This window comes from Zingiber officinale, chromosome 10A (genome assembly GCF_018446385.1).
Source record: "Zingiber officinale cultivar Zhangliang chromosome 10A, Zo_v1.1, whole genome shotgun sequence".
Taxonomy (NCBI): domain Eukaryota; kingdom Viridiplantae; phylum Streptophyta; class Magnoliopsida; order Zingiberales; family Zingiberaceae; genus Zingiber; species Zingiber officinale.
The window spans coordinates 17,382,827-17,408,836 of record NC_056004.1 but is presented as its reverse complement, the minus strand read 5'-3'; the positions used below and the strand labels follow the sequence as shown (position 1 = coordinate 17,408,836).

The following is a 26,010-nucleotide window of genomic DNA, read 5'->3' as shown; positions in this document are numbered from 1 at the left end:
GTTCATCAATAATAACTCATACCACTAAAGAGTTATTATTGAACTACCGTACCAATCCCATATTACATTATGTGCTCCTTCTTATCATGAGTACGTTAATCTCCCTGTGTTTAAGATATCGAATGTCCATTAATTAAATGAGTTACTGACAACTCACTTAATTAATATCTAGCTCCAAAAGTAGTACCACTCAATTTCATTGTCATGTCAGACTAAGTCCACCTGCAGGGTTTACATGACAATCCTTATGAGTTCCTCAAGGGGACATCATCAACCTAGATAACTAGGACACAATTTTCTTCTATAATCAATAACACACCATATAAATAATATTATTTTCTAACTTATCGGGCCTATTGATTTAACGAATAAATCTCACCCATTGATAAATTAAAGAAATAAATACTAAATATATGTGCTTGTTATTATATCAGAATTAAGAGTACGCACATCCATAATAAGAGAGGTTATGTTCTTTTATGCAGTCAGTATAAAAGGAACAACCTCAAATGGTTATACTCAATACACACATAGTGTACTAGTATAATTTTATAGTCAAGATAAACTAGTACCAAATTACACTACAACTATTCCAATGATTTGTCCCAATCCATCTTGGTTGTGAGCTACTATTTATAATTTATAAGGAACTGATAACATGATCTTCTGTGTGATACCACACACCATGTTATCTACAATATAAATTAAATAGACAACTGTATTTTACTAAATGTAGTCATTTGACCAATGTGATTCTTATTTTAATATAAATGTTATACAAAAAGCTAGGCTTTTAATATAAATCCTAACAGCTATGATCTCTACTATTGCTGAAATTGTTTGATTACGTTGACTACTCGTTGATATGAGTGTTTTTCTCTCGAACCCTACCCCTATGCATTGTGACAACTCCAATGTCATTCAAATTACTCGTAATTTTATCCTTCATGAGCACACCAAGCATATCAAGATTGATTGTCATTTCATTCGCCAATCACTATCAGAATGACACCATCACTTTGTCATTTATCTTATCCTCTATACAAATTACAGACTTGCCATTAAGACACAATCCACTGCACGATTTCAATTTCTGATTAACAAATTCTCAATACTTTCTATTAATGTATTGCGAGTTTAAAAAGATATTAATATATGATGAATTATTATATAAGGGTAGATTAATATTTTATTATTACTTTATTATCTATTTATATTTTCTTATTATTTGTAAACCTAAATTTTTTGTAATACAATTTACTAGCATCCTTTTACGACTATCTCTTTCTCTCCTCTTTGGGTTGCCTTTTGCAGTCTATTTGCATTATTTGCTGGGTTCAAATTGTAAACGTTTCACAATGCAGCAATCTCAGTAAGTACAATGCTTATCGAAAGTGCATGAATTCCATCTACTTCATTCGATGCAAGCTTTTGTTGTTTTGTAATGGCAAGTATTCATTATGGATAGCAAAATGGAACAATAAAGCAACATGGAAAGAGAGCACCCAGATTGTTGTTTCAGAAGACTCAGCTGCAATAACAGCTTCACATGAATACTCATGCTTCAATATTAATAAAGCATGAAATTGGAAATACTTATTCCTGTCAAAAGATATGAGATGTGATAGATTGATAAAGGGAGCCTAAGTACCTACAGATTTCTCTGAGCTGGAAATAGTTAGTATTTGACAAACAAAAATAGGTGGTTCACTAAACAGTTGTACTCCAAATCACCTGAGGATTTTAATACGCAGAACATTCTTAATTGAGATTAAGAGTGCCTGAAATGTGCAAAGCAGTAAGGACATTCACATCATAGAGCAGACAAGTTAGATGATAGTATGAATGAGAAAAGTTTTGATGACATTCTGCATGGAAACAAGCATGTACACTCTGCATCCAGTCGACCAACAATTACTGAACGTGAATGGCAGACAAAACCAACTTGTTTCATTACTCGATCGACTGCCAGCAACAATATGTAAAGGATATTCCAATAAAGCAAAAATAACTTGAGCAGGATATATTCTTTTTAAATTTTTGCTGAGGAGAAAGGTACCACCATACAAGTCTCCATTCATTCATGACAGTTTCAAAAAGAAGGTAGCCAATGCAGGTAGCTCTTGCAACTAATACAGTGGTCTCGCCGATGGTTAATTGCTAAAATTATCAACCTGGCCCAACACATGTTAATGAACTAGTTAATTTACTTTAACATAGAAGTTTTCTTACTCACGGAGAATTCAGACAGGGAAAGGGATTTGAGTTAACTGGTGGGTACAACATCAAGTTTCTACTACCACAATAAACAAATTCTAGTCGAAGTGTATATAGAAAAACTGATATCAGCACAGTACCATCAGGAAAGAAAATGTTCCAAGACAAAAATTATGATAGATATATACCAATCAAGCACAGGTACTGACATAATTCCCAAAGTATCTTGGATAAGATCCAGTTCAGTAATTGACTAATACCTTAGAGCCTTGAGTATCATAACACAACGCATTCACTAAAATGATGTTATACTATACTACCTAAGCCAACAATATAATTTCTCTTGCATTATAACTTAATGGAGATAGCTTTTCCATCTAACAAGCAGCAAGAATATTGGAAAACATTATATCCATGTAAACAGGTATTTTACTTGCAGATTATTTTCCAGTGTTCAAAGCATAATGTTGAATAGCCCAAACATCAAATTCTAATTCATATTTACAAAAAAAAAAAAAAATCCTTTAGAATGCTTAATTACTAAACAAGGAAAGTATAAAATTTGACATTTCTGAAATACGAATACCAATAAGAGCAATCAGAGTTATCAATATGACAGATTTTCCAAATTGACTATTCTTCTTTTGCTCATTTTAAAAAGGTTGGAATGTAAGATATCAATTGGTTTAAACTACAAACAGTTTGTGAGTTTTTCGTAAGCTCCAAACCATGACAATCTAGATGAGATCCAAAGTTAATGCAAAACCTAAATGAATCAATTTAATTATCCTCAATATTAAATTAAACAGGTTGACTGTAGCTAGTTTACTTGAACATGGTTTTACAAACGGATAAGAGGAATAAAATTTGACTAAAACCACTTAAAGAATTTGTTCTTCATTTGTAAATGTGCACAAACTAAATTTAACACTAAAACCAACTACAAAGGAAATGTAGGGATGGAGTTGGCCAAGATCAAATAATATACTGAAGTAAAATTTAAGGGGAAAAAGGTTAAACGATCCCAAGTTCCTAACTATACAAATGTTAGCTACAAATTGCAGAGCCAATAACAAAGTCTTAATCTAGTGAAGCGTTGGTCCTAAGTTTAGTATGCAAGAAATGGACAACGGCACATACAATCGTTCTCCAACTCAAGATGCCTCACTAGCAGGTAATCGGATCTCAAGGCAAGATCTTTGGAGCTTTTCCATCAATTCATGACATGAGAATTTTGTTCTTCCGGCCAATGCATTTGAGAAATTCGGCAAAGATTTCAATAGGGTCTTATCTTCTCCATCAAATGACAGAGTATCCAAAAGGGTTGACATGAGCCTTGTATCAGGAGCCACATCTTTTGCTGCCATTTGATGAAGCAAGCTAACAATATTTTTATTATCACCTTTTTTTATAAGGCAACGTATAAGTGAATCGTATATTCTAACATTTGGAACAAATCCACTACCATTCATGTGCTCCAACATTTGGATAGCTTCATCTGTTTTTCCAGATTCAGCAAATCCATTTATTAATGTAGAATATATAACTGAATCAGGAGTTATACCACTTTGATGCATATCCACAAACAAGTCCTTTACCAAATCCATATCTCTTGTTTTGCATGCAGCATCAATTAAAATGTTGAAGGTAACCACATCAGGCTTATGGTTATCCTGCATCTCATCAAATAAACTCAGTGCTCGCTCCATTCTACCTGTCTTAGCCAGTATTGTCATTATAGAATTATAATCATGTGAGCAAGGACACATTCCTTTTTCCTTCATTTCACGAAGGAGATTTTCTGCATCCTCAACATGCCCCATTTTGCATAGCCCATTTATAAGGATGCTGTAAGTGAAAGAGTCAGGCTCCAGTCCTAGGCAGTCCATCTCTCTTTTCAGGTAGATAGCCCCTTGAATGTCCTTCGTCTTGAGGAGTCCATCGAGTAGCGTATTGAAAGTAACCAGATCGCAGGTGTACCCTCTACGTACCATCAGCTTTTGTACCTTCAAGGCTAGTTTAGCATAATGCCTCTTGCAAAGTCCATGTATAAGCATGTTAAAGGTCCACGAATTGGGTTCAACTCCAAACCTACTATCAAGCATTTTACCAAGCACTTTCATTGCTTCACCAGTTTTGCCTACATTGCAAAGACCCTGGATTAGTGTATTGTAAGTAAAAACATCCGGTGATTTTCCTTCCCTGGTAATCTTCTCAAGGAACTCAAAAGCATCATCAATCAGGCTTTCCTTACACAGATGATTAATTAGGACGTTATACGTGACATTGCTTGGTTCTTCACCTTTCTCCACCATCAGACCTAGCAGCTTCAGGGCCTCGGAGCTCTTTCCATCTTTGCAGAGGCCATCGATCAAGCTAGTATACGTGATATAGCATGGCTTTACACCTTTCTCCACCATTAGACCTAGCAGCTTCAGGGCCTCAGAGCTCTTTCCATCTTTGCAGAGGCCATCGATCAAGCTAGTAAACGTTATCGCATCAGGATGGATTCCCTGACTCGCCATGTTATGCAACATATCTTTAGCCTCCTTCCAACGCCCAAGCTTGGATAGATCGTGGATCAAACTGTTGTAAAGCACCAAATTTGGGTGAATCTCCTTCTGGGACATTTCGTGAAAGAGCTCCAGGGCCTCGGAGCTCTTTCCATCTTTGCAGAGGCCGTCGATCAAGCTAGTATACGTTATCACATCGGGACGGATTCCCTGACTCGCCATGTTATGCAACATATCTTTAGCCTCCTTCCAACGCCCAAGCTTGGATAGACCGTGGATCAAACTGTTGTAAAGGACCAAATCTGGGTGAATCTCCTTCTGGGACATGTCGTGAAAGAGCTCCAGGGCCCTGTCCACGGAGCCAGCGTTACACAAACCACTTACAAGAGGACCGTAGACATACGCATTGGCTTCAAGCCCGCTCCTTTTCATGTTATCCAGCAAGGACATGGCTTCCTCCACCCTTCCGGCCTTGGAGAGACCATTCATAAGCGTCGAGTAGGTGACAGTGTTCGGGGAGCAGCCAGGACCAGTTCCCGACACCATCTCTCTCCACAGCTCCATGGCTTCTTCCATCCTTTTATCCTTGCACAGGCCATTGATGAGAATGGTATAAGTGACGACGTCGGGAAAAATCCACTTTTTGCGCTCGACCTCTCGGAACAGCTGCACGGCTTTGGAAACGGAGCGGCCTTGGCAGAGACCCTTCATCAACAGGTTCAAAATGAAAGCGCCCGTCGCATGGCCGCTCTTGAACAGAAAACACACAGCCGAAAAAGCGGATTTGAGGTTTTTAGCCTGCAGGAAGGAGTCGATCAGATCAACGAGAGCATAAAGATTGGGGGCAGTTGCCTTGGGTGAGAGAGGCGGCGGTTGCTTCCCTTCTGGATTGGAGACAGCACAAGCGACGTGCTTGGAGACCGAGCTTGGTTCGGGGGATTGGGAAAACAGGGAGGTTAAGGCGCTCAGGCGGCGGCGGCTCGTGAGAAATCTGAACTGGGACATGAGATTTCCTGAGCTCCGACGACGAATCCAAGGTTAGGAGGCATTTGATGCCTTTTTTTTTTAGAAAAAAAAAGATTGAGCCTCCCTATTCTTTTTTAAGAATTCTTTTTACAACTGTTGCCCTTCCCTAGAGCGGTTTGCAGATTTTTTTTTAAAGACATTTATTTTTTTATTTTACTTTTCAGATCAACCACTTATATTATATTTAAAAACTAATTTCTCTATAATACTGAATTTTAAAACTTAACATCTACTTAAAAAACAATTTTACAAACAGTATAAAAACGTTAAATGATCACCTAGACCCCCATAGTTTAATTCTTAATTATAATATATTTATAAAAAAAATTCTTCAATTACAACATGGAACTAAAGGATGTTAGATTTTCAAATTACTTTGATATATGAAAATTTTTTATAGAACTAAATCGGTCCGCCCTAAGTTTAACATTATCTAACCTAATTAATCAATTTTTTAAAATACAAAAAACTTTACAATGGTACTAATTATATAATGTAATGTGTCCTTTTAGAATGGTGCAATGGTTAAAACATGAGATATTGTCACATGTGATCTTGGGATTGAAATTCACATGTTCGAGCATGTCTTTCCAATGGTTTGGCCACATGTACTAATGGTTAGTAGTTATCTATAATCTACCTCATGTTGGTAGAAATAGTGGGGCATAATGTTATTGATTTTAAATCATATAGATTTTTTGGTTGGGGTGGAAGATAAAATAGAAAATAAATACGCTCTAATCTTGTCCGAAAGTCGATGAGATGGATCTTGGTGATGTGACGCTATTGTTGATCTCTGGTGGACCTCGCTCTGTCATGCAACACAAGCAGTGTCAGTGCCGAACCAGGAAAGAAGTCTCCGACGATGACCTTCCGACGCTCAAGTCAGTCTCCAACGAAATAAGAAGAAAAAGAAGAAGTAGCGAGAACTATAGCGCAACAGTAAATATCGCAGGTAACACATACTTCCGCCGATGCTTGACCCTCCTTTATATAGAGCTCCTGTAATGAGCGTGCATGCTCCCCAAGGTGGGCATGCATCTCAAAGCTTTCACTAAAAAGATATATCAGTAAAGTGTTTCTAATACAATACCTTAACGAGCTGAGCATATCTCTGAAGTGACAGTGGAAGCTTCTGTCGTACGATCTTCTGTCTGACCATGTCGTCTGTCAGCGACACTAGCTCCCAAAAGGATGTCAAAAGATATCCTGATGTGTCTGTTGCATAGCCGAGCGGGGTAGTTGTTCGGCCAGAATTCTGCTATGCATGTGTCGTCTGCTGTCACGCTGAGCGAGATAATCGCTTGGTCGGAAACCCACTGTCAGCATGCTCCATTGCTGGGGGATAGCCGATCGGCGAGAAGTTCACTGTTCACGTGCTCGGCTGATGCTGGGTCTGCTGCTAGGCTGAGCGGGGAAGTCGCTCAGCCAAAGTTGAACTCTGTCGGTGCTCGGTCTTGCTAGCTAGCCGAGCAGAGTAGCCGCTCGGCTTATCTTTTGCACATCATCCTCCCTTGAGCGTCGGGTGTTTGAATGCTCCCTGTATCGAGGGTGATGGTGTATCAGATCCTTCTTCCTGACCGGGACATGTCATCCCGATTGGCCGATACCATCCACCCTGTTGATCGTCTTGACTTTGACCTTCCTTGACCTCTACCGTGGCAGCGAGGTGGGGCCCTTCATCATTACCACATCACAAGCCTCCCCCTCAAGTCTAGTCGAAGGAGGTTGTAAATCCAACTGACTAGACAATGTGTGTGCGGATTTCCTCCCGATCGGGCTTTGTCACTGTGTGGTCTCTAATCGAGATAAGACTGATCCTCGTGGATCGACCTATTGTAATTTGTCGCTCGGCTGTAGGTGATCTCCCTTAAGCCGATCGACATGAAAGGCCCTCGCACTTGTGGTTATTTTCGGAGACTTCACTGGGCGAGCATGATTTGACTGACGTCACATGGATTTCTTAGAAGTCGTGCAAATCCCTGCACATTAAGGTTGAGCGGGCCTCCATGCCACCATTAAATGTCGACCCGTGGTGGTGTGTTATGTGTCACGCCTGATGCCGCTGCACACCTAACACTTGGCGGTTTGAATTCAACAGTGAGATCTGGGCCTGGGTTTTCGCGACCTAGATCGAACGACTTCGGTCGGTTGCACCCGCTCCTTATAAGCCTGCTGCGCTGCTTCATTTGCAATCTTCGCGTTTCGAGTGCCGGCGATCGTCTCTGTGTTCCTGTGCGATCTAATCTCCGACGATCCTTCACATCTCTTATCTGATAACCTTTGCCTACCCGGTGACCCTTTTCTTGTAAGCCTTCTCTCCATCGCGTCTGCTTTCGATCTTTTGCGGCATTTCTTTTTGTTCTGACCATATTGCAGCGACCTTTCTTCCTTTCGATCGCATTTCTTCCCCTGTCAATATGTTTTTGCAATGGCTAGCTCCTCTCAGTCGCTTGCTCCTGTCCCTGGACTTTGGTACACATCCATGGAGTATAGGTTTGATGGAGGCGACGCTGAGAGCCTGCGCAACGCCTTTGAAATTCCTTCTGATCATCAGATCATTCTGACTTCTTCATTCGATCGACCCAATTCTCTGTCGACCGGTTGCCTCTGTTTCTTCCGAGACCAATTTATTACCGATCTACGGTTTTGCCTTCATCCTTTTATTCCAACAGTTTGTAAATATTTTCGCATTCCCCTTCCACAACTTGTGCCGAACTCCTTTCGGCTGCTATGCGAGGTCATCATCGTATTCCGCCCGCATGACATTCTTCTTATTCCCCGGATCTTTCATTATTTTTATTACCCTAAGCTGTCCGATCTGGGGACCTTCCTTTTCTAGTCACGAGTCAGTCTGGTATTCTTCGACAAGATGTCGACCTCTAATAAGCACTGGAAAGAGTATTTTTTTTTTTTATGTGTCTTCCCGAGCAGCCAGACTTCCCAACCAGCTGACAGCTTGAAGTGGTGCCTCAGCCTCTCCTGAAGAGCTACAAGAGCCAGTCGGATTATCTGAATGCGGCTTCGATGCTTGCCGGCCAGAAGTACAACATACACAAGCTTCTGCTGGAGGGCGTCCTTTATGTCTTCGGCATAAGTTCGATCTGCACCCGCCTGCCGACTAGCCTAGGTATGAAGCTTTTTTCATTCCTCCTTTAATGCTAACTGATTTTTCATTCTCTTTTGCAGCCGAAGTCATTATGCGAGCATGTATGGTCGGTAAGGCGAAGCTCAAGGATGCCACGATCAATGCGGCAACTGTGGAAGAATTGACGAGCCTCAGTCCACAGCCGGTCAGCTCGCATGCCGATCCGCTAGGCGAGAGCGAGGAGACACTCGTTGTTGTGGGGGGAGAGGCCAACCAAGCACTGAGTGGAGGGGCCACCCCGGGCACACAACCTCAAGCCGAGCGACGCCCCATCATTCCCATTGAGGAGTCCTCTGGCTCGGTCTCCTCCGATGTGCCACTGAATAGGCGCAAGAGGCCCCGAGCCGAACCCTCATCGCGTACCGCCACTTCGGAGGTACAGTCGGCTGAGCAGGTCGAAACTTTGGCCCCCACTCCAGCCCAACAAACGATGGCCTCTGCGTCGTCCGATCGAATACCATCCCTTACTGAGCTGCCACAAGGGACTTTAGCCGCGCCACCGGTGGTCTTCATGCCACCGACTTTGAAGCCCTCGAAGGTTCATACGTCCCACATCCGTCTGGCGACAGTGTCTCGCCCCTCGAGTCGGGCAACCTCGGCGCTGTCGGCCCCGAGCGGCCAGCGCCACATCACCGCGATCCTCCATTTTCCCACCGAGGGGTAAAACGAGCCGAGTCCCGGGTATCGAGGCCCTGAGCATTAGATCATTATTCAGGGACTTCTAACCAAGATCTGGGAGGACGCACGAGCCCGTGCGACGATGATGCCTCCGGGCGCCCTTACGAACAATTACACCCAAATGCCCACTGGAGTAAGTATTTTAACGTAAATTCATAGTGTACCTCTGATCGACACTCTTGAACTCATTTTTAATTGTCCGCAGTACTGGATGGAGAGTTTGGCTATGTGCCACAGGCTCATATTTTTGGAGGAGGAAGTAAAACAACTGAAGGCGTCGAGCGGCCAATCCTCCGTCGCTCAAGAAAAGACATATGCCGTGGTGGCTAGACTCTAAGCCGCTTTGGAGAAGAGCGATAAGATGCTCGAGGCCGAATGGGCCAAGAGCGCTGGGCAAGCCACCATTCTGGAGCGGCTGAATAAACAGATCACCACCTTTGATAACAAGATTGAGTCAGCAAACGCAAGGAAGAACTGGGCCATCACCGACATGGATGAGAAGAATAAGGAAGTCCGGGCTCTCAGAAGCTAAAGGAGGCGAAGACTTCTTGGTGGTCGAGTGGAACAACCACTCGGCCGAAGAAACGGCTCTCCGCGGCCAAATTACCTCCAAGGACGTTGCGTTAGCTGCTGCCAAGGATGAGCTGGAGGACTCCCGAGCGACATTGAAGATTTATCAGGATGCTGAGGGGAGTAGGTTTGAGGCCATGAAGCAAGCCTACATCTGCTTGGACGCATTCTGCCATAAAGTCGCCGACCGAGCCCTCCGACTATTCAACTTAGCAATCGACGGGACGATCGATCAGCTTCGCAAGGGAGGCCACCTGCCGACCGATTTGACGAGCAAGGTCATAAGTCGAGACAAGCTTACGATCGCACTGGCCGACGACGCCCTGGATTATCTCGAGTGAGACAGAGCTCTATAATTTGTAATCCTCCAAGTTTTAATGAATGCTCGTCCGTACGGATGATTTTTTATTTCTTTGCATGTTTTTTCAACTCCTTTTAATTATTTGCAAAAGCTCTTGGCCACATTCATAATCATTCTATCAGTCGATCTACCCTCTGGTAGTCAAAGTACGTGTTTACGCGACCTCCCACTCGACCCGGGCATGCTCCAAAGGATAGCATCGAACGGGTGTCACATTTTGCATACTTCAGATTTTTGGTCGGTTACTCACCGGTTCTTGCCCGTTCACTGAGCTTTCGAAGACTACTTGACCCCGAATGGGGGAGACAAGGAAACCCTTATGCTTAGTCCGACCACTCGACCCTAAACAGGGGAGATATGAGTTCCAAACGTTAGGGCCGTGACTTAAATGCAATTCAAACCTCGCCGAGTGGCATGGGAGTCTCTGACTCAAGGGTTTATAGTCGTCGCTCGACTTGTTGATGAAGACTCGGGGTTTAGGTCATCTCTCGACCGCTGATGGAGACAAGGTTATAACGTTGTCGCTCGACGATTTGACATAGACTCGCATTTAACGTCGTCGCTCAATGATTTGATGTAGACTCAAGTTTAAGGTCACCGCTTGACCGTCGATGGAGACAAGATTTTACGATCACCGCTCGACCACCGATAGAGACAAGGTTTTAACGTCGTCGCTCGATGGGCGATGGAGACAAGGTTTTAACGTCGCCGGTCGACGACCGATGGAGACAAGGTTTTAACGTCGTCGCTTGACGATTTAGTGAAAACTCACATTTAACGTCGCCGCTCGACGGTTTGATGCATACTCGAGTTTAAGGTCGTCGCTCGATCGCTGATGGAGATAAGGTTTTAACGTTGCCGCTTGACAATTTGGTGAAGACTCGAGTTTAAGGTCGTCGCTCAACCGTCGATGGAGACAAAATTTTAACGTTGTCGGTCGACAATTTGGTGAAGACTCACGTTTAACGTCGTCGCTCGACAGCCCATGGAGACAAGGTTTTAACGTTGTTGCTTGACGATTTGGTGAAGACTCGCGTTTAACGTCGCCGCTCGACGGTTTGATGCATACTCGAGTTTAAGGTCATTGTTAAATCGTTGAGAAAGATGCACTTCAAGAGACTTTTGCTTTTTTATTCAAATTTTACCATACGCTCGAGAGACATACAAGAAATATAGTACATAGTATTCACTTGCGCATCTCTCATCCAGCCCTGTAGAGTTGTAGATGATTCATGCTCCATAACCTCTCGAGCTGCCTTCCCTCTTCGTCCTCCAAATAATAGGCGCCCGAACAGAGTTCTGCATGACCTTGAAAGGCTCGACCCATGGTGCATCGAACAGAGCTTCTGCATGACCTTGAAACCTGCTAAACTCTGAGGGCATATGAAATCAAGTTAAATCCGAATAAGTGCCTATTTGTATCAAGGAGTGGTCACTTCTTAGGCCATATCGTCACCAAACAGGGGGGGTCGAGGCAAATCCGAGCAAGGTGAAGGCCCTGCAGGACATGCCCCCACCTCGCAACTTGAAGGAGGCCCAACAGCTGACTAGACAGATCACCACACTATCAAGATTCATCTCTAAATCATCCGACTGGAGTCACCCGTTCTTCAAGGTACTACGCCGCACGACGAAGTTCTAGTGGGATGCAGATTGCGATAAGGCGCTGCAGGAGCTTAAGGAGTACCTCACCTCCCTACTTGTATTGGCAAAACCTAATGCCGGCGAGCTGCTCTGGATTTATTTGTCATCCACAGAGTATACGGTTGGTTTGGCGTTGGTGCGACAGAATGGCTCTAAGCAACAACCGGTGTATTTTCTAAGTCATATATTAAAAGAAGTAGATCCCGCTACACCAGTCATGAAAAATTAGCGTACGCGCTAGTACTCGCCGCTTGGAGACTTCGTCCATATTTTCTCTCACATCTGATCATGGTGATGACTAACAGCGTGCTGGGAAGAGTTCTCCTTAACCAAGAAGAATCCGGACAGCTAATCGAATGGACCACCGAGCTGAGTAAGTTTGACATACAATATCAACTGCGAACGACGATCAAGGCCCAAGCCTTAGCTGATTTTGTCATCGAGGTCCAGAATGTTGAGTCGGACGTGACTTGGAAGATATATGTAGATGATTCATCCATTTGACAAGGTAGCAGGATAGACATCATCTTGATATCACTGCGGGAGGACAGGATGGAATTGTCCGTGCGGCTGGATTATCGGGCTACAAAATAACGAAGCTGAATATAAGACCCTGATAGCTGGCTTGCAGGCTGCTCATCATGTAGGAGCCACAAGAGTCCTCATCCACTCGAATTTTCAGCTGGTAGCTCAGCAGCTATTGAGCACGTTCAAGATAAGTAAAACCCGGCTCAAGTTATATGTCGAAGCTTTCGAGAGGATGAAGGTAAGTTTCCAAGAAGTGATTATACAGAAGATCTCCCAGTCAGACAATCAGGCCGTTGACGAGCTAGCTAAGTTAGCCAGTTCGTTATCTCCCATCATCATTAATAAGCTGATTGAACAAGTCTCACTAGTGGCACACATCGACAGGATGGACAAAATAGTCAAGCGACGACTATAAACCCTTGAGTCAACGAAATCAACAGCCGAGCGATAGCTATAAACCTGAGAGTCTACGCCATCAACAGCCAAGCGACGACTGTAAATTCTTGAGTCGACGAATGCAATAGTCGAGCGGCGACTATAAATCCTTGAGTCAACGAATTCAACAGTCGAGCAACGACTATAAACCCTTGAGTCGACGAATCAATAGTCGAGCGGTGACTATAAATCCTAGAGTCTACGCCAATCAATGAAATCAACAGGCGAGCGGTGGCTATGAACCCAAGAGTCTACACTATCAACAGTCGAGTGACTACTATAAACCCTGGATCAACAGTCGAGTGACGACTTTAATCACATAAGTCAACAAGAACAAAAGTCGAGCGACGGCTATAAACTTCGGAGTCAATGACCACAGTCGAGTGACGACTATAAACTCGAGAATAAAATTAGTTGAGAGTCGAGCGGCGACTATAAACACTAGTTTAATAGCCAATTGGCAGATAAGATTTTTGTTTACAAAGGCAAAAAGGTCGTTTGGTCTACACTGAAACGGGCAGTCGGACGTCTCATTGACTAGTTACATAGATGAGCAAAAGTGCAAGAATCCGCATTTAGAAAATTGTCACATAGCATAATAAGATGGTTAAAACACCGGACAAGAGCCGAATGGCGACGCATAGAAGGACAATTGCAAAATTTAACAGAAATGGAGAAGCGTCGAATGGGCGTGCATTCATTGATACTTAGAAAAAATTTTACAGAATATCAGAGAGGAGCACAAGAAGCAACTTAAAGTCTAGTTAGATGATTAGTCAAGATAGTCAAGTACATCATCCGACAGGGACTCGGCGAGCTTCTCCTAGTTTATGATCTTGTTAGTCATCATGAGAGGGAGATAGACGCCGTCCTTCAGCTATTTGAGGGACCCATCGATGCCAAAATTGAAGAGGCGAAGTTCTTGATCCATGAGTTGGTCATTGAAGGATCCAAGCCAGTGTTTGAAAACTTCAAATTGGCCAGGCTCTTCCTCTTTGTAAGCTTTAAAGGCCGCTCGAAACGACTCCAACTCGACCTTCAGCGAAGCCAAGTCAGCATCCTTAGCATCGGGCTAAAGTTTAGTAGCCACTTGTTCCTCTAATCGGCTCTCCCGTTAATTCGGTGGTGAGAGGAGCCTCCACCTCCTTGAGATTTTAGACTAAGACCCGAGTCTCCTTGTTCTTGATATCCAAATCTTCGATGGCTCAGAGCTTTCTGGCATTGGCGGAGTTGATCTTCACCTCGAAGGAATTGGCCTTCTTGGTGAGCTGCTCGAGTTGTGAGGCCTTCTCGGCATTCTTATTTCTCTCCGTATTGAGCTGCTCAAAGCTCCTTTCCAGGTTGGCCTTCAGTTGAGCAACCTCTGCAGTCAGTTGATCCAAATGAGCTCAAGAGGCCTCGGAGGGACTGCTTAGGGCGCACAGCTATTGGACTTCATGCTCCAAAAAGACTAGCCTCTAGCACATGGGCAAACTCTCGATCCAAAACTGCAGAAAAAATAAATTAGTAAGTGTTGATCGAGAAATAAGCAAATTAACATGAGGGTGATGTACGTACCCAGTGGTCTTCTGTGTATGATTGCTCACGAGCTCCCCCAGTGAAATGGTTGTCGCATGGGCCCGAGCATTGGCCTAAACTTGTGCTAGTAGGCCTTGACTCCTGAGCTTGTTGGGGGGAGTGGGGCTCAGCGTCGTCCGAGTGGCACCACTCATCAGTTAGCAAGTGAATGATGACCATTATGTGTCTCCGGCCGCTTGGACCAGAAGGCTCGAGTTCGCTTGGCCGGTGGACTTGGGCATGGGGGAAGACCAGATGGTTGATACTTGGGTAGCTGACAAGGAGGAGTGCGGAGACATATACGCAACGGGCGGCACACATATGGTCCTCGATGGTAACTTGGACAGCGAAGGTGTCCAATCGGATGACACGGAAGTGGGAATTGTGGTGGTCCCCTGCTTAGGAAAGGCGGGTGATGAAGTCTCACCCCACTCGGAGGAAGGACGTGAGCCAGTACGGATGAGGGTCTATAAGGTAGAGGTGGCCGAACGGGACGAAGCTTCCCTGCGGTGCCTCTTGCATCGTATTAGAGGCTTGTCTGAGGTGGCTGATTCTAAGGGCACCACAATCAATAACATTGAAGGCCAATCAGGAGGAAGTTTAGCTATGGCGGCCGCGACATTGCTAGCCGTAGTCTGACTTGCTTCGGGCTCACTAGTCGTCATGTGGCTTCCTCCCAATTCGCTAGTCGGATCATCGGATTGGTCGATCGACTGTAGGTTATGACTCTACAGCTTGGCCACACCAATGGCATTAATCTCCGCGTCCGCGAGCTTACTCTTGCCGCTTAGATGTGCCCTCAACATGATTTGAGCTACAAAAATGGAAGAAAATCAATTAGATTCAAAGATTGAGAAAACAAAGAGCATACCTAGGGTGAGAGGTAGCCACGTTCGGATCAGACTCAACCCGAACACATAAAGGGCACTCTCCAATAGTAGCTAGTGTATATGATACTTCTTACCGCCAAGTTGGAAGTTGCTTGAAAGTAGTCCGATCAACTTCAATATCTGTTGAGCAACGAAGACTTCATCACTTCCATTTGCCAGCTAGTTGGGAAGTCGGGCCAATCGGGGAAGCAAACAAAGAAATAATGCTCCCTCCAGTGTTTATTGGAGGATGACATTTTTTCAAAAAAGACAGAGCCCACTCGGGCTTGAAATAGAAAGGTCCCTGGCCGAGGCATTAAAGGGATGCCATGCAGACGAAATAGCATGACTACCCAGCACATCAACCTAAAGGAGTTCAACACTAACTGGTGTAGAGAGACACGAAAGTATTTACATTCAGCTGAGAAGAAAGGGTGAACCGGAAAATAAAAACCGACACTGAATTGGTCCTTAAAGAAGGGCAAGAAGTAGATGGGAGGTAGATGGGGCCGATCGTAGGCAAAGGGGATGATGATTTGATAGTCGGAGGGGAAACGGTAGGTGAGTTGTATCTGATCAATCTCATCCCCGTTGAACTTGGACCCAGTGGAAGTGTACCAAAGGCCAGGGATGGATGAGGAGGTTGAGGGGAGACAACCATAGAAAATCGAGAAAGAAGAGAATCGTAGACTCAACGAAAGAAAGAAAGGAAAGACTTACTGAGAAAGGTCGCCAGCGAAGATGAGGAGAAGGAGAAGCATCACAGAACCTGCTCGAGAACGAAAACTCGAGGAAGTATGAAGATGACGATGAGTAAATAAGGGCTTATAAAGCCCAACGAATGATTGCTTTGAGCCATTCGATCAAGGGTTGTAGATAATAAAGTTAAAATCTGACTGTGGAATTCGAAAAGGCGCATGTCACATCATTCATGGATATTCGCATATCACATCAAGCATGCGGCGACAGAGATCGGGACACGTGGCAGCCGACGATGGGGAAGCATTAATGGGGCTTAATTAAAATGTATGAGCGGCGTATTCAGCCATAATGGCCAAAGATTTGCACAGTCTTCCAAAAATTGGGAGGGCGTTAGCAACCATTACAAGGCGCTCGTCCAAGAAAGTGACGAGGTGTAAAAATTTGCTAAGTGTTATCGCCAACCATCCCGATCGGCACAGAGCTCTGACTAAGAGATAGCTAAGTGGCAGCTCTAAACCCAGGTCAGCAAGAAATGGGCAGCCGAGCGATGGCTCTAACCTCAGGTACGTAACTAATTAGTCGATCGGAAGCTCAAGAGCAGAGAATGCCCAATCAGGGAAAGGTCATCGAAGACACTATTTGTCTAGTTAGTCAGACTTACTGCCTCTTTCGACTATACTTGAGGGGAAAGCTTATGATACGGTGATAAAATGGGGGTCCACCAAGTACGGGTCAAGGACGAAGATAGCAGACGACGTGGAGGTTAAAGTCAAGGTGGTCAATGCCAGGGAACCAATGGGCTTACCAAAAGTAGGCTGAGCAGAGGTTGACTTCAGTTGTCAATCAGGCTTGATGGATCTAATTGACCAAGAAGTTTATCGAAGTAGATCGCTCTTCTGGATAGGTAATATAGAAAGAACATCCGATGCTCATCACGGATCAGAGGAACGCTTAGGCGACCGGAGCGCTAGTCCGGTCGGGCGGAAGCAAGCAACTGAGTTATGGGATTACGGAGAAAAACTACTGAGGTCAATCGAGCGAGGATTCCTGGCCGAGTGGCTCTCCCACTCGGCCAAATAGTGGGACCCCTCTCATATCTCTTAATATCTGTCTGGGAGATAATGCCGCTAACAACAAGGCATGATCAATAGGCGGATCGTACGACGGAAGCTTCTACCATTTTTATGACATGTCCTTTCATAGGACAGTTTAGATAACATGCTCATGCCTTAAGGAGCGTGCACATCGTCCACTGTAGTATTATATAAAGGGAGTCCATGTACTAATGGAGGTATTATTCACAATTCATAAATGTGGAACCGTCACATCAGCAGCCCCCTAGAGCCGGTCCCACGGATATGGAGGGAGGTAAATACAGGTACACAGCTGAAAGCGCATAGCCGGGATGCTAACCCCAGGTAATGACACCCCGAGGATCGAACCCTGGACCTTTCGACCACGAAACCATACGCCCTGGGGACAAAACTGTATGGGTAAACTTTTTATAATGACCGACACTACCGCCGAAACGACCCCTTATCAGAAACCCCTGAAGGAATTTTTGAGTGAACGATACCACTTAATTGATAAGAGCCTGCGCAGGGGGGTGCTCGAACCTGGCACCTCAGTCAAAGAGCACAACGTCATAACCAGAGCATCCCTGGTTCGGTTGTGCGTTATTCACAATTCACGCTTGTACTTATTGTTGTTCCACTTTCTTCTACTATTCTGGAGACTGATTTGAGTATCGGAAGATCAACGTCAAGACCTTTTACCTGACTTGGTATTAACGTTTCTTATATTACAAAATTTAACATAATTTACACACGATCAACCAAGAAACTACGTCTCAGCTAGTCTTTTACATAATTTTCGAACATGATCATATAAGTTATAACATTATGACGGATTCCCTGACTCGTCATGTTACGCAACATATCTCTAGCCTCCTTCCAACGCCTAAGCTTGGATAGACCGTGGATCCAACTGCTGTAAAGGGCCAAATTTGGGCGAACCTCCTTCTGGGACATTTCGTGAAAGAGCTCCAGGGCCCGTCCACGGAGCCAGCGTTACACAGACCACTTACAAGAGCACCGTAGACATACGCATCGGCCCCAAGCCCGATCCTTTTCATGTTATCCAGCAAGGACATGGCTTCCTCCACCCTTCCGGCCTTGGAGAGGCCATCCATAAGCGTCGAGTAGGTGACAGTGTTCGGGGAGCATCCAGGACCAGTTCCCGACGCCATCTCTCTCCACAGCTCCATGGCTTCTTCCATCCTTCCGCCGAATCCAAGGTCAGATGCCTTTTTAATCATTTTTTTTTAGCAAAAAGAGAAAAACTTAAAAAAACATGGCTTCTCCCTAATCTTTTTTGTAGAATTCTTTTCTTTTAATCATAAAAATACTTTTGTTATGCTTTTAACTGAAATGCATTTTAATCACTTTGCTCTGGCAGCTTCTTATCCATCCGTCCGGTCAAACTAAACCAACCCGTCGTCTCCTCCCGTCCACCCCGTCCCCGTCCCCGTCCCCGTCCCCGTCCCCGTCCCTGCAACTGTATAAGAACCCCTCGCCCTCCCCTTCCTCCCTCGCAGCCAAACAACCATCAATAGTTCGGCAGAAGTCGTCTCCTAATCGAGCCTTCTGCTTATATACACATTTGCTCCTCGGCACTCATCATTAACATAATCCACCACACATTATAAAATGGCCGGCGCCAAGATGGTTGTGGTTGCCTTCCTCCTCGTCGCCGTGTTCGTGTTCTTGTCGGCGCCCGCCGCCGAGGCCGGTCTCTGCTTCCCCGACTGTTACAGTCGCTGCGCCAACGGCAAGATCGGAAACGTCGGCTGCTCCACCATGTGCGCCCAAGCCTGCGTCGTCCCCAACACCGCCAACGTCGCCTCGTTTCCTGGGGGCTTGCACTGAGGGACGACGACGACGACGGCAGCGGCGCGAGGATTGATTTTTAATAAATTTGTATTGGTGTTTACTGGCGTCGCTTATTTATTCTTAATTTGTATGTCCGGACTGTGGCAACGCTTTTAGTGATCATTAATACGAATTTAACTCAGATATTCTTAATTTGAAGCTGCTTTTAAATAATTAATATATATATATATTATCACTTTAAAATTTAAATCCTTTCTAAAATTTTTATTATTAATAAGTTTAATTTACAGTACGAGAGAGATTACTACAGACCAAATGCGGAGTTGAAAACTGAACTAATATGACTCAAATAATCGATATTTTAAAAAAAAATTGAAATTTTAAATTAACTTAACCAAACCAATCATGCATAGTTTTTATCTTGAGCTCTATGTAATACCGGGTCACTTAGCTTGTTTGCTTTTAAGCATCCCTCGTTGCCTCAGATTCACTTAGCACCACACCATGCCCTGGGGCATTTGAATGTGTATATTTTATTTAATTTTATAGGATCAGGACCAGATACCTAAATATACTCCCTATCAAATCTAGTAGATTGTTGTTGTATTGCGTCTAACTTCTTTGCCTGCATAGTTAATATATCATTGATGAATTATGCATATTTTTATTTTGTAGTCAAGACTTCTTTTGATACTATCTATTCCTTATTGTGTTTTAGAAACAACATTGGCTTTGCTTCGTCATCCTGATTGCTACATTTCTGTTTATGTTGAAAAATTAGTTTTGAATTTTGATGGTCAATAAATTAATAAGAATAAGATGACTATTTTACAAAGAATAAGATGATTATTTTACAAGTAGATTGTTGTAAACTAATTTTCCAAGTGGCTGAGAAATTAATATTTAATTTAATAAAAGGTTGGTCTGATATAATCAGAGGAAAATTTGACTCGTATACGAGTTGAATTTATGGATGAATGCTAACTTGAGTATATAGAATATTGAGAGGTATGAAATTATAATTAATTTCGTTAATTAATTAATTGATTAATTAAAAGATTAATCATTCTAATATTAATTAATTGATTAATTAATATTTATAATAAATTAAATAAATAGTTAATTATATTAATTAATTAATTAATTAATCATAATGAAATGGTTTAAGTGAAAAGATTTAACTATGAGTATATGGATCTCAACATCGAAGATTCATATACTTATAGTTAAAATTACCAACAATTTTAAGATGAGATTCGTGGTGGATCCCACTCCTACTGGAGAGAAATTGGAGAAATTCTCCGTAATCGTCTTCAAGCGATGATAGTAAAAGACACTGCCTTAAAATGTATCTTTTAAAGTTACTATTAAAAGATGTCCTAGCGCATCTAAAAGTGAACCTAAAGCGATGGGAGAGTTACTCGTAAGGAAGAATAGAATTTTCTTATGTGAGAACCATGTCTTAAAAGGATGGACGACAAAATTATATGATGGATATAATGTAACAATGATGGTCAAGACTTTGTGGGATTCATTTGACTAAAATAACAAAGCTGAGGATAGCGAGTTTAAAACTATCGAAAAAAAGGGCTAATGAAAGTCTTCAGATAGAAGATCAAGCTCACTTAGTAAAAAGCTAAACTTGAGTTTGACTCAATAAGACCTAAGTGGAGGTCAAGATAGATGAGTTAGAAGGATTGTATCACATGTGTTGCAAGTGACTAAGAATTGAGTCAAGTGTCTCACGAATAATAAATGCAATCATGGTCAGTACTCCAATCAAACGACTACAGCTATGACTTGACAAGATTGGAAGACCAAGGGATATATACTTCTTGAGTCGAGTATTTCTCGAAGAGTAATATAATATAAGTCACGAGCACTCTAATCAGACGACCGCAGCTTTGGCTCAATAAAATTGGAAGACCAAGAGATGTATACTTTTTTGAGTTGAGTATCTCTCAAAGAGTAATACAATCCATGTTAGCACTCCAACCAGATGACCACAACTTTAGCTTGATAAGATTGAAAGACCATGGAATGTATACTTCTTGAGTCTAGTATCTCTCGAAGAGTAATGCAATCCTGATTAGCACTCCAATTAGATGACAGCTTTGGCTTGATGAAATTAGAAGACCAATGAATGTAATACTTCTTGAGTCAAATGTCTTTCGAAGAGTAATATAATTATGGCCAGCACTCCAATTAGACGATCGTAGCTTTGGTTCGACAAGATTGAAAGATCAAGAGATGTATACTTCTTGAGTCGAGTGTCTCTCAAAAAGTAAATACAATCTTGGCCAGCACTCCAATCAGATAACCTTAGTTTGGCTCGATGAGATTGGATGACCAAGGAATGTATACCTCTTGAGTCAATCTTGGTCAACACTCCAATTAGACGATCATAGCTCTAGCTCAGTGAAACTGGAAGACCAAGTGATACATACTTTCTTGATTGAGTATTCTTTGACAACAAGTGTAATCGTGATTATCATCCTGATTAGAAAACCACAGTTTTAACTCGGTGAAATCAGAAGATTGGAGTTATGGAGACTTACTTTTAAGCAAGATTAAGGCCCTTGAAGTGTTTTATAAAACACTAGAAATATGGTTGAAAAAATCAACTAAGCAAGATCATCTATGGTGATTGAGGGAAAGAATGCAGGGAGAGAATGCAGGATATTGCTCAAGGAATATTTCTTAAGAAAGAGCAACATTCAATAATCGACTATATCACATTCACCTCAATTCAACAATGGTGACTTAGACATTAAGAAGATGATAAAAGCTATATTGATAAGTTTTGGGTTTATCCTGAAAATTATGGGAAAAAATTGTCCTCTCAGTAACCACAAGCCCGAGTGAGATAGAAATGAAAAATCTCTATAAGGCATTGAAAGGTTACAAACCTTCTAATGAAGCCTATATATAAATATGGGGGTTAACCAATGTGCCAACATATATGATACATTATGGTATCTAAGAAATTATGAGAAGGGCACTAGTGTAAAATGGTAAATCTTGAAATGATTTAATAACATTAAAATAGTACATCTCTAGTGGTAAAATCTCCATTGAATATGGAGAATTATGCGGATCTGCTAGGCCTACCAAGAGATTAATTATACTACATGTCTAAGGAAATGAATCTAAAACTCAACATTTAAATCGAGTAGTGATAACCCAACCATATTGACTGGAGATCCCAAAATTATGATCCAAAAGGGATAACTAAGCTACAAGATTCGAGGCACCTTGGAGTAATTACTCCAACTCATTCTTAGAGACAAAAGGTGCAACTTGTAAAATGAGTAAAGAATGAGCAAATGTTCTTAATGATTCCTATATTATACCCTAAAGGGTATAATAGGATATTACAGGATACTCTTAATAGGAGATCACCTATAAAAGTGTGAAGATGGGCCACTTCAAGAAAACACTTATGAATCCCAAGCTTTGTCAATGGTCAAAATGGACATGATAGAGAACTGGTAAAAGCCTAGGGGCTATTGTGTGAATATGATTGTTTTAGTTTACACTAACGGCTGAATAATTTAAGACATAGTTCATTGTGCAGCTAAGTAAATCTAATCATATTCCACTACGGAAGGTTCAAAGTCACAAGGTACCTCTCCTGATGTAATAATCTTTTGATGAAACTCTTGTTTGAGATTTGAAACTTATCCATAATTTTCATTCATGTGGAAGATTGTTGGAAAACTTGTTTTAGTGACCAATAAATCAATAGGGATAAGACGGTTATTTCGCGAGTAGACCATTTTAAACTAATTTTTTTAGTGAATGAGAAATTTATGTCTAATGAAGGATTGGTCCGATATGATCGGATAAAGTTTGACTCATATACGAGTTAGATTCATGGATGAACACTAACTCGAGTATGTGGAATCATTGAATGGTATGAAATTATAATTAATTTAATTAATTAATTGATTAAAAGATTAATCATTATGATATTAATTAATTGATTAATTAATATTTATAATATATTAAGTGAATAGTTAGTCAAATTAATTAATCATAATGAAAAGGTTTAAGGAAAAAAAAAATCTCATATCCTTTTACATCTGGAAGAAACCTTTTACCTCTTGAGAATAATCCTTCATCCATATAAAACAAATTTCATTCATTCCACTCAACTCACTCAATTCTCAAGTTGTGAATTCTCCCCTTGAGTTCTCTTCTCTCTTAAGAGTTTCAAGGCTTCGAAAGTTCGACAGGGGTCAAAATTTGGAATGCTCCTATTTTGAAACGTAAGTTGTTGTATCTTGGGAGACAATTGTCAATAAACCGTAAGCATCTCGGCATGACAATATTGTCTTAAGGAATGAAGATGATAATACTCTTATAATCCTTAGGGATAAGTTTATCCAAAGGGGTTGTATCGATATCCGAAAGGATAACTTGACGATCAACGAGATTATCGGTAATGATGATACCAAGAAGGGTATATATGTCTCTTACCCAAAGGGGTACTTTGATAATAAAAAGAGGATGTCGAGAATATAAATGGGATAAAGTTCACATCACCATACCGAACGTTATCGGTTAGAGTCATCGACTAATCATTGAGATCACTAATCAAGTCCAACTATTGGATCCCAATATCGAACATCCATATACCCATTGTTAAAATTACCAACAGTTTGTTCTTATGTGAGTAATACTTTAATTTGTTGTTGTTCAATTTAGTAAATCCGTACTACTACAATTTTGATGATTTTATCTATGTGCTGCTGAGTTTTTTGACATTCGAATAATAAGCATTTGCTTGCTTGCAAATGTTATCCTGTATCTTGACTGTTCAATTTAGCATTGCCTGTTTGTTCCATAAATCTATTTTTGATCTCTGTGAACCAGCTGTATGTTTTGATCTTATGAGTTTTTCTAAGTTTTTATCCATATAATTGAACTAGAGTTCAGGAATTCTAACATTGTTATGCATCTTCCATGACACCCAAGAATATCCACTGTCACTATTGATGATAGTACAATATGTTCTCTAGGTAAAACTAGAGTGTACATTAACTCTCATGATTAACCTTCTTAGCAAAGGAAATAACAATCTCAAAGAAAAGGAAATTCCTCAGCAAAATCTCAAAACTGAGATGATGATTGTGAACTTAATAGCAATCTGTGGAGAACTTCAAATCCAACCTCCACCCGTTAGAATGATCAATAGTAAGCCATCAATATGCACACATAATTTTAATTCAGTGGGGCATATCAACTCAATTAGAACATTTGATGAAAATTAGCAACAATTTACAGAACACAAAATTGCTCTTTTGTTGTTTTCCCTATTGGGTTTCTTTCCTCTCTTCTTTAAACAGATTCTCTACGTGGGCTTTTGCCATATGGTCTTCACTTGAACGGAAACCAAGTCAACAAAAGCTCATGATTTCATGCTCTTCGTGTAAACGATTAATATGTGTGTGTGTATTTATCAATTGACACACACAAAGTACTACATCAATTTCTCATGTCAAATGAATGATGCATTATTAATTACTTGCATCGCTTTCTTTAAAGAAATAACCCAAACATTTATTTGCTATTTGAAATTTAAAAGGTGGATATAAAGAGGAATATGGTAGATGGGGAGAGACGATTTAATCAGCTTTCAATCGAGGAACGTGGTAAGTTTCATGAGGTGGTTAATGTGAACGTAACAGCATTAGAAGAAAAAAAGACAAGTAATCAAACATTCAAAGGTTTCAGCAATGAGTAAATCGTGCCACGGAGAATTCCCTACTTTTTTGCTTTATGATTTTTCAAAAGATTAGTGCTTTGAGATTCTTACATCAAGTAATCTAATGCCTTTTCTATCTTGACACCGCGCTTATAGTTGTGTTTTGAATCTTGACTGTAACTCGGTAGCACTTGCTTTTGCTGAATGGAATTTGCACAACTCGGATTTGATTCTTACGTGTTGTCATGCCTTCCTTTAGTATTTATTGTCTAACCATGTAACTTCCACTTTGTTTGGTACAATAGCATGTTTCTTTCCTTGCCTTCCACTTTTGCAGAATTGCATGTTTCACTCTGTCTTCCACTTGAAAAAAAACACTTTTACTTTTGTATGTCGAGAGGAGAATGTTACATTGTTTTCATAGTTGGCTGGTGATCAGTCTCGTGAGGGCGAAGATAGTAATGCGTGAAAGATGCCTCTTCTATAGAATACAAACTAACGCCTTATTTTTTTTGTCTTGCTAATTTAAAAAGTGAACCATAAACATGTAATGACACATGACAGTGAGTAATTTCATTACGGTTTCAATAGCCCTCAATCTAGACCTATTAAACATAACCATTACTGCCAAAATCTATGTAGGACGGGTAGATATAAGCCAAACAACCCTTTCAACAACTGTGTATTTTTTTTTTCTTTAAGATCCACCAGGATTCAGACAGTTGTTATTCTTGTCATTTATTTGATTTTTGCTCGTTTCTTTCAACTCGGAAGTAATCTCTGTTGTATGTTACAGGTTACAATTCTGATTGCTTCTGAGGGAGAATATACAGGAGTATACAAGCTTCCTGTGTCATCAATGGCAGCGGTGACTTGAAGGAAGCACGCGGCAGAAGCTCGGTTCAATTCCTTCAATCAAAACTTTAGTATAGCATTTGTTTAACATTCTTGGAGTATTGTTTTTGCACTATCTGCAGGCCGTGGAGGTCCTATGGACACCCCAAAATGAGAATGACATAGAGACATATCTATGCAATGTGTCACAGTTGAAATTAATCCAAGATATCTAAGCCATCTGTTATGTAATTATGTATGAAAGTTAATTTCGGGTAGGCGGAGGCGAGGCGCTGACGAGCGTATTCGTTTTTTATCATCATGTAT

The 26,010-nt window shown here is 41.6% G+C and overlaps 1 protein-coding gene across 2 annotated transcripts; it reads right to left on the bottom strand.

The window, feature by feature from the left end:
• Positions 1-3,182: 3,182 nt before the first annotated feature.
• LOC122026378 (pentatricopeptide repeat-containing protein At5g16640, mitochondrial-like) lies at positions 3,183-5,806 on the bottom strand. Of its 2 annotated transcripts, XM_042585075.1 has the most exons (2): positions 4,643-5,806; positions 3,183-4,537 (listed from the first exon to the last, which is right to left on the bottom strand). In XM_042585075.1, exons 1-2 carry the CDS (start codon positions 5,733-5,735, stop codon positions 3,372-3,374), a joined length of 2,259 nt encoding a protein of 752 aa, XP_042441009.1. In that variant the 5' UTR covers positions 5,736-5,806; the 3' UTR covers positions 3,183-3,371. The 2 variants fall into 2 exon arrangements, with proteins under 2 accessions (XP_042441009.1, XP_042441008.1); XM_042585074.1 differs by having other exon boundaries at positions 3,183-5,806.
• Positions 5,807-26,010: the final 20,204 nt, after the last annotated feature.